General features: G+C 32.5%; 1 protein-coding gene across 1 annotated transcript; it reads left to right on the plus strand.

Moving 5' to 3' along the window:
- Positions 1-6,417: 6,417 nt before the first annotated feature.
- LOC112038047 (2,3-bisphosphoglycerate-dependent phosphoglycerate mutase 1) lies at positions 6,418-9,919 on the plus strand. Its single transcript, XM_065779154.1, is given in 12 exon segments — positions 6,418-6,478; positions 6,481-6,570; positions 6,573-6,665; positions 6,947-7,170; positions 7,617-7,735; positions 7,828-7,984; positions 8,143-8,188; positions 8,191-8,243; positions 8,368-8,416; positions 8,419-8,486; positions 9,480-9,541; positions 9,620-9,919. Coding segments are annotated over 11 exon segments (1,005 nt in total). The 3' UTR covers positions 9,525-9,541; positions 9,620-9,919.
- The last annotated feature ends 310 nt before the right edge of the window (positions 9,920-10,229 follow it).

Genomic DNA, 10,229 nt, shown 5'->3' on the forward strand with positions numbered 1-10,229 from the left:
ACAAATGCCATAACAACAATGGAAGTATAGACCTATCAATTTTTAGTGAAACATCAAGTGTTCCCCATCCCTAACTACATTTCCTCTTCCTACCACTCGTATTCTTCTTTACTATTATAAGTCTATATGGATTATCATTAGGAGTGTCAGGCAGCTACTTCGTTTAGATAAAGTTGTGTATGTGGTTTCAATAACACATATTGAGAGAGAAACACACACAGAGCAACTGACTGAAAGAAAAAGAATAGTTTTTTGTGTAACACTAAAGGAAAAAAATGTGAATATTATTTTATTCAAGACACACAAGGAAGATAAATTGGGGGTTTCTCTAAGAAGATTCTTTAGGTGTAGAACTACAAAGAGTTGAAGTATTTAGAGTTGAAGATCTTGCTACCGGGCAATGTGGTGAGGTTGTATTTGTTCCTAGAGGTATTATTATGTTTTTCCAATTTATTGTGAACTCAGGCTCTGAATATAATTTGAGTGTTGTTATTTCTATTTTCTATTATAGTAGATTGATCGAATTTGCCCCGTAATTTTTTCCTTTACACTTAAGGATTTTCCAAGTAACTCTTGGTGTGCTCTTGTTGGTTGATTTTATTGACACTTTTGTGGATTTCTACTTTCTCTATTGCTTGGGTTATATTAATTTAATTCATAGCGATTTATCCCGACAAGTGAATATGGATTATCGTATATCTTTTGATTCACATTGTGTTTATAACCATGGTTTGTTATAGCTTGAAGATGCAGCAATAGTGAGCCACAATTCCATCATAATTCACTAAATGATGTACACTAAACATTAAAGTCACACAAGCAATGCATTAGTAGCACTAGCGCCAAATTGCACCTAAGCAGCTGAGACTCTCAAGCATCCTCTTGTCAATTTATGCAAATGACTTCTCTTATATTATTGCTCTTCTTATATTATTAATTTTCATATAACATTTCAACCTTATGAGTTTGTCACAAACAATTTATGTAAGTCATTTATAAAGTTCAACCTTATACGTCATTTATGTAATTTTTCGTCTATTGTTTAGCCAATATTATCTTTTACTTGTAAAGTTCTACTTTCACTTAGGGAAAAAATGTATCCTTCTTGGAGCACCATACAATGAAGGAAATCTAGTCCTCACTCCCTTTGACGGGCTCGGGTCCAAAAACTCCTTAACCAAAGCTCGACATGTGGCAAGATGACAAAAAAGGCCCAAAACATGCAATATTGTTAACAACAGAGTTATGGTTAATGTTGATGACGATAATTAAAGTAATCACAATAGCAATGATACAATTTTCTATTGTGTAATTTTTTTCAATGGCCATTTCTCATAGGTGCTCATGGATTTTTGAAATTTCATTTAATCTTAGCCTAAATAATGACAATTGATATTATGGATTTACATAATTTATTCACAAAACAAAATTCTTGTGTCAAATTACGTAATTGATTATACTTTTTTTATTCATCAAAAGTAAAAAAGAGTGGAATAGATGAATTTTTTTTGGCATAATTAATCCTTTACCCCACACTCCAAAGAGAAAAACTTAAGTGATATTTTGACTTCTATATAACTTATTAACTTTCAAACAAGAAAGGTAACTCCATTGATTTTTTTTTTTTTTTTTTTTTTTTTTTTTGTGGGGGTGGGATACATGAGCAGTGAGATTAAATATACAAGACAACCCAATAGTCTTGTAACTCAATTGGTAGCATTTCTTGGTGTGTTCATAACATCCTAGATTCAAATTTCCGCTCTCCCCATCACATTATGAAATCTCTACCACTAATCTAAGTGGGTTTTTTCTTTTAAAAAAAAAAAAATTATGAAGAAACCATGACTTTCTTTAAGGTCTTAACATGCATTATTCTACTCATAAAAGTATAATTCATTGGTTCTTAAAACGTTAAATTACATCAAGAGTCTTGTAATTGGACAACATTGCTTCAAAAAGTGGTCACATTCATAAAACTAATATTCAAATCTCTCTTTATTATTGTAACTATCGATTAAAAAATAAAACCCATATAATTATGGTTCATTTGACCTTCATCTTTCATTCTCTCACGCTCTTTTTTTTTTTTTCTTTTTTCTTTTTTCTTTTTTAAATAAGATCATCTTTCATTCTTATTTTTAACAAAATTCGAGTTAATGAATCATTCTCCAAAAATTCTGCAAAATTTTAGGCTCACCCTAACGCCAATTTTGTATAAGCAAATGCAAACCCCATAATTCTCAAGAAAGAACATTCTGAGAGCATATTCTAAACAAAAGAATCGGGCACAAAATGATACCATCTGTGCCACGTGAAAATAGAAAGAATACAACTGTACTTAGATGTCATAGTGACATAGTTAATAGTTCATAGTTCAAAGGCCTCATTTTTTTTAAGCAGAGGAGTTAGGTGGGCGTTGAGGGCGTTTTGCTTTGGTCTAAAAGAATTTGTAAGTCATATTGTCATTACCACGTGTTATAACTCATAAGTCATATCAAACCCCACAAACAAAACAAATGAGGTTGGGTTAGGTGGTGTTTATTGGAGACTTTGAAGGGTTGCTTTGTTAGGGGTGTATAAAGAGGGAAAAAAAAAAAAAAAAAAAAAAAAGGTGTGCGGATCGTATGGCAATGGCTTTGGTAAAAAAAAAAAAAAAAAAAAAAAAAAAAAGGTGTGCGGATCGTATGGCAATGGCTTTGGAGGGTTTGGTTTGGTCCCTATAACTTCGTGAATGGTTGGTTAGAATTTTTTTTTTTTAAATTTACTGTAGCAAGTTGCATTAGTGAGTATTTAAAGTTTGACCAACCGTGCCAGTGTTTCACAAGAATAATTGTGACCCAGGTCGAAAAAAATAGATTTCATTCTCAATAAAATAAACATTTAAAGCTATAAAGTCTTTTGAAATCATAAAAGAAAGAGCTTTAAATTTCACTAAATAAGAAGAAACTCAAAAGGTTTTTTTCTTTTTTTTTTTACAAGATAGAAATTCTACTATAATCTAATTTAAGTGTATATGTGTATAAAGCTCCCTCTTAAATATATAAACCCCGACTCTTACCCTCTATACCCCACAAACATTTATATTTATGGAGTAACTATTGCACTAAGGATGTGCAGTAGTCAAAATTGTTATTTATTGAAATAAGAATTGTTGTATGAATTATTTTTCCATTTTACACATTGTATGTCTATTGATATTGATATACTTCAAGAAACTTTTTACCATTTTTTTAAAGAAACATTCTTACTAAGTAAAAATATATTTTCTAGTAAAAATACTAAGAATATTCCAAAATATATAAGAATAAACTATAAATAAGGACTCTGACTAAAAAAAAATTTAAGAACAATTAAAATAAGGAAATAAAATCCAAAAACATTGCATGCATATATATGTGTGTGTTTTACAAAACGTTTTTACCTACTAAGAATATTCCAAGAGATCAAGGAAAAACAGAAAGAATATTCCAAAATATATCCTAGAATAAACTAAGGGGACAATTTTGACTTAGAAAGCTCTAAGGTGGCTCTTGTTTTGAAGAGGTCTATAATCTATTTAATTTGATTATAGGGCTTATTGAATTAGTGGTTTTTAACTAGTAGTGAAATTACTACTGCACAATCTTAGTGCGATTGTTACTTTATAAGGATAAGTGTTTGTGAGGTGTGGGGTGTGGGAGGTAAAAGCTGAGGTTCAAGTCTCCGGAAAGAAACTTCACATACATATAAATTTATATCAAACCAGAGTAAAATTTCTATCTTGTCTATAAAAAAAAAATAATAATAATAAGGACATTAAACTCAATTTTAAAAAATAAGGACATTCTTTATTAAACCATAAAATCTAAATTTTCAAAAAGTAGAGGAAATCTCTAAAAACGACTAAGAATAGGAAAATAAAACTCCAAAATCTAAAATCTAGAATATCTATAATTTATAATAATATGGTATATAATTTAAAAAGTTTTGACTTTTAGTTGAACTCATAATATTATACCACATGAGTTAGCCTATGAAATCTCACAATTTTATATGTCCCTAATGGAGGGTTTAAACTTTTCTGTGCATTTTATGGATTACCACTAGTGTGGTCTATATATATATATATATATATATACACTCCTATTTTGTTAGAGGAAAGTCAAGCCCACGTCAAAGGAGGTGCCAATGGCTCACATATAAACTCAACCCTTGAGGTGAATTAAGAGGCGCCACAAGGCCAAGAGACATTTGGCCATAAAATATCAATAAATAAAAAAATAACAAAAACTAACTTTCATATTTTATCGCGTCAATAATTATCTTATATATTGATTATCTATGCTTTCTTCCTTTTTTAGTGTGTTAGTCTCATAGTTGTGTGAAATTCACTTCCTGAAGATGCATGTATCCAATGCATGAGATATACTATCCATACATTAATTCATAATTCAAAAGAATAGAATAGTACAAATAGGGCAAAGTTGAACATAAAACAATGCTTTTAAAGATGTAAATGTCTAAGAATTAAGGTATTGTGGATGGAGAGTTATGAGATTACGATTTTGACTATGTTTGACTTACTAACTTTTCTCATAATCTTCCCCTCAAAAAAAAAAAAAAAAAAAAATCTCCCCCTCCCCTCAAAAAAAAAAAAAAAAAAAAACTTGCTTCCTGCAATCTTACAAACTACATTTAGCACTTTCACAAAAAAAAAAAAAAAAACATTTTTCAGCTTTATTTATTAAGTTGCTAAAATGATATGATCACATTCATTTTTACTTATATTTCTCTTTAAAACATTTTTACAAACTAATGATGTAACTAATTCTTACTAGTTTTCATTTAGGCTCACTACTAACATCACATTTTTAATTATCTATAATCACTCTGAATCAACAATTTGAAAAATCTTTCTAAAAAAAAGTTTGTAAAATAGTTTGTAACTCTTGCAGCTAACTAAAATTAAAAGTGTTTCTCAAAAAAAAAAAAAACTAAAATTAAAAGTAGATTAAATATTTCCATATTAGGTATAATTTTTAAAACCTCACAAACTTACCTTATTTGTTAAAGATGGCTCCATATTGACATCACTGTTAAAAACAAGTCAATTTAAATTTTAACCCCACACACTAAAAATACATTCAATCAAGATCAAGCAAAAAAGTCTACATATATTCATTATTAAAAAAAAAAAAAGCAAATAAAAATAAATATCCTTAAAAATAAATAGTAAATGTCAAAATCAGGCAACCTAGTAGTAAGCTCCATGAAAGGCCTCCAAAATTTGGTGACTGTTAACAACAGGTGGTGTGGTGTGGCGTGCGTGTGTTAGCCAACTTGTCATCATTCCGTTCCTCGTATGCTATGATCTGACCTGAAAGACAACAAAAGAGCAACGATTTCTTCAATATAAATATAAAAGGCTTAAAGCCAACACTTTTCTAACTATCTTTCCCTCTCAATATAATTTTTGGTTTTGTTTTTTACTTGTATAGCTGGTCGTCTTTTTCTTCTTCTTCTTCATCAGTGTTTCTTTTCTTGTAATAAACTCTCAACTCTCAACCCTTATTTGCACTTATTCTCTTCCTCGGTTTCTCCGCTCACTCCTTTATATATATAATCAGGTAATACTCTCCTACCCATTTTACTATCAAACTCTCTGATTTTCCATCTTCCATTTCTTTCTTGCTTCTAGGCATTTTTGGTTTCTGGGTCTGTTTTTTTCTACATACTTGTGGAAGGTGCGTTTCTGGGTCTTTGTGATGTTTTTGGCTTATGATGTGGGTCTGTGTTTCTGGAAGATTTTCAATGTTTGGTTGTTGGTTTTATTTAATTTAGGATTTTTTTGGAAATCCCATGTGGGATATTGTTGATTCTAGCTTGAGAGTATTTGGGTTTGCTTGTTGCTTTTGTTATTATGCAGAACTATTAGTATAGATCCGTAGTTTTTCTTTTTCAAATAATATATAGCATTGGATTGGATTTTATATGGGTTATGATCCTCAATTGGTGAAACAAGTTAATTGAGCTTGTTGCCTCCTTTTATGAGTTCAAACATTATGGGTGCCTTTTCAAATCTTTGTTCTGTTATTCTATTAAGTTTAATCTGATTTAGGTCCATAAAAACCATAACTAAATGATTTAGAATGCATGGAATCCCTTGATTATGTCATGTGATTGGGATCATGTTCAATGCATATCTTTAACTTCCTTTTGGTTCTTTTCCCCTTCTTTTTGACCATGGTAAAACATGCATAACATTCTCTTTATTCCTTGAGCAAAATTAGATTTCTATTAATGCTATTCCCTCTGAGTTTTTGGCAGGGCTGAAGTATGTGCTGCCAACTTTATGTTTTATTATTTTCCAAAATGGACACAACCCATATGTATAATTTGTATCCTTACATTGTTAATTCTGATATTTTGATTTTCAGAATGGCTGCTGCAGTATTTCACCAAGCTATTGGGACTCCTCACTCCAGTCTTCATCACGAGTTTAGGAAAATTCATTGCGATTGAATTCAAACAGTTTCAGGCTCGTAATTGGAGTGTCAAGAAGAGGATGTCATCGCTCCGACCAGAGGAATTTTGTGTAGTTCAAGCCTCAACATCTCAAACTTCAGTGTTTGATCCAGTTTCATCCCCCTCAACTAACAACACCAATAACTCCGAGAAGAAATCAAGTAAGCCTGTTATATTGAATCTAAATTGGATAAATAATCTGAAGAGCAGACAAGCATTGATAGATGTCTTTTCTTGATCATAAGTCATATTTTCTCAATAAGCCTTAGTCTATGGGTTTAGTTACAGATATCATTTCTGCAAAAAAAAATTCTGAGGCTAAATATTTACAACCAAGTTGTTTCCAATTATTGATATCTTATTTAATGCAATCTTGTAACTTAGAATTCAAGGTTGTCTCTATTGTGGAATTGTCTAACTGCTGTTCTGTTTTTTCATTCAGATGAAACGGCTTTGATTCTGATGCGGCATGGTGAGTCATTATGGAATGAAAAGAACTTGTTCACAGGTTGTGTTGATGTGCCACTAACCAAGAAGGGTGTGGAAGAAGCAATTGAAGCTGGCAAGAGAATCAGCAATATACCTGTCGACATGATCTATACATCTGCACTGATTCGTGCTCAGATGACTGCCATGCTTGCCATGACCCAGCACCGTCGCAGGAAGGTAAATTCAGGAAATATTTTTAGGTGTACAAACTTCGAAGACAACCATTTTTTTCGTGGGTGCTAAATCTGAGAATTCAGTGACATTTCAGCTGGTGTTACTCAGCACCCAGTGTCCATGTAGAGTTGATTGGTAATTTGTTACTGGTCATCCAGCCAGTAATAAATTTTAGGATGAGAAAATTTTGTATCTATTTCTAACACCCCCCCCCCCCTCTTTCCCCCCTTTTTTTGTCCAGGAAAAAATTCAAAAAAAAAGAAAAGAAAAAGAAGTGCATTACAAGTTGCATCATGTTCCTTGCGCTTGATCCAGATATTAATATAATTAACTCCATTATGATTCACGGTTTTACTTTTTCATGGAAATATGTTCATCTTGATTCTGTAGAAGATTTGTGTCCAATTTCCTTTTATATGCCAACTTGTTAACTATCAGCCTGCTTACAGGTGCCAATAATCATTCATAATGAGAGTGAACAGGCAAGGACATGGAGTGAAATTTTCAGTGAAGATACCAAAAAGCAATCCATTCCAGTCATAGCAGCTTGGCAATTAAATGAAAGAATGTAATTTTTCTGTCTCTGCTTTAGTTATTGCTTTTCTTGCCTGTGATTTCTGCTCTAGACTTTCCTGCATCTAATGTGGTTCTTCCTTTTAGGTATGGAGAATTACAGGGCCTCAATAAGCAGGAGACAGCAGATAGATATGGGAAGGAACAAGTTCATGAGTGGCGTCGCAGTTACGATATTCCTCCTCCTAATGGCGAGAGTTTGGAAATGTGTGCTGAAAGAGCTGTTGCATATTTCAAAGATCAAGTATGGATGACTATGTGCTTGCCTATATGTAGTTCTCCTCTTATCTGTTTCTTTTCCATATGATGTTTTATGTCCAAAATAAAATAGATAAGCATCATAGGTTCAAGTGATCATATAACATTTCAGTAGCACCTGACTACAGCAATGTTGTGCTGCAGATTGAACCCCAGCTTCTGTCAGGAAAAAATGTAATGATTGCCGCCCATGGAATTCATTGAGGTCCATCATTATGTATCTTGACAAATTAACTTCGCAAGAGGTAATATACATTGTCTGCTGTTGGGATTTCCTGTATTTCTGCGGCACTCTTGTTTTTACAACAATAAAACAAATATCATGGTCACTGTTCCCCCCCTAACCCCCTTTTCTCTTTTTCCTGGCAGGTTATCAGTTTAGAACTATCAACTGGAATACCCATGCTTTACATTTTCAAAGAGGAAAATTCATTAGGAGGGGAAGTCCTGTAGCACCTACTGAGGCAGGAGTTTATGCTTATACTAGGGTATGCAACTTCCGCTTCTTGTTCTTGTTCTTCTTTTTATTTTATTTTTAAAAATATTCAGCACCAATATATTTTTATTTTATATTTTAGCTCATACTCATATATTCATGAGCATTGTGTAAATGGTGCCACTGAATGCGTCCATGAACCCAGCTTAATAGCACCTCCTTACCTTGTAAGAGCAAGGTGGAGGGTAAAGCATGTGGGTACAAAACTCTCTGGGCAGGTCTAAATAGTAAATACCAATAAAAAAATGGTTCCATTTAATGATATCACAGTACTTAGGGTAAAAAAAGGGGAGGGGTGTGGAAGAAGGAAAGAATCCACTCGAACATTTGTTGTTGACAAGAAAGGGTGGATAGATGAGCCTTAAAGTAGGCAATCTTTCTTGAAATTTTTGGAGAATTCTAGATGTTCTTTGAAGAGTCATTACCTTGGAAATCTTTTCTTTTTCACTTGTTCTCAACCTTCATTTTAGGCCATGATACTTGTTGCAGACATGGACCGGCTGGTATCTCCAATATAACTGTCCTTTGGCTTCAATGTTGATGGAGAAATATCACTAAATAATTTTTTTTTTTAAATAGAAGTATAAATGGTGGTCAAATGGTAGGATTCCATTCAGTGATATTTGTGTTCTTCTCAGACAGGAAAATGTGGACAGAAGATAATAAGATGAAAATGAAGCATAACATCATCTGGCTAATGATGCTTAGCACCCGTCACATACTTGAAACTGCTTGTTGAATGAATCAACTGACTAAAAACAAGAGTTTCAGGAAATGACTTCCATTAAGAGAGAGGGAGAGAGGGGAGGGTATCTGTTTTGGAGATAATGAATGACCCTTTTGAGATTATATTCTTGAGAAGGGCTGTGTTATGACCTTGGGACTAAGGCTTTGTGGTGGTTGTTGTTGGTAGTGGTGACTCTTAATTATATTCTCTAGAATAATCAATCCTGAGTAAAATACTAACATTTGAATTTTGTTGCAGGGTTTAGCTCAATACAGGCAGAAGTTAGATGAGATGTTTCGTTAATTTGCCTTGAAGTATAGGTAACCTCAATTACAATGGCTTTCTTCGGCTTATAACTCCTTCAGTATGCTAACATTTTTCTTAATGGCTTTGTGCAGTGGCTTTACCTGTGTTTGTTGATGACATAATTAGAGTACAAAGGCTAGAATTGTTCTTGATACTGCTATATATGTAAGAGCCAGCTACATGAAGTATGTATCCGTACAGTTTACAATTAATAGGTCAGAAAGCTGGCTGCTATTCCTGTGTACTTTTTGGATGTGTGATCAAGCCTAGATTTACGTTCCTGTGGTAGATGTGTGGAGACATATAGATCTTATATTTATTTTTTACTTCTTAAGCCCCAATGTTTAAATTTTAGTTGGCAGACCTGAAATAAGAATATCATTTTGGCACTACTAGTTTTTCTTTTTCTTTTTTACTTTTAATGTTTGTGATTTGCTTCTTGAACCTCTCTCCCCACCCCCCCCCCCCCCCCCCCTCTCTTTTTTAATTATTATATTTACCATTAAGGAAACCTTTTTTTTTTCAAGGTAACAACAGAAACTTTATTTATTTGTTAGAGATGATGTGGAACCTTACTAAAGTAAGCTCTTTAGACTGACCTTATATTAGAGATTTAGTGTATAAAATAAATAAAAAAACCTATTTAGTGTTGAGTTATTTTATCCACAAAAAGAAAAAAAAAGACATAAGCTCTATTTTTAT

The sequence above is a fragment of the Quercus suber genome, unplaced genomic scaffold (assembly GCF_002906115.3).
Source record: "Quercus suber isolate HL8 unplaced genomic scaffold, Cork oak 2.0 scaffold_200, whole genome shotgun sequence".
In the NCBI taxonomy this organism is placed as follows: domain Eukaryota; kingdom Viridiplantae; phylum Streptophyta; class Magnoliopsida; order Fagales; family Fagaceae; genus Quercus; species Quercus suber.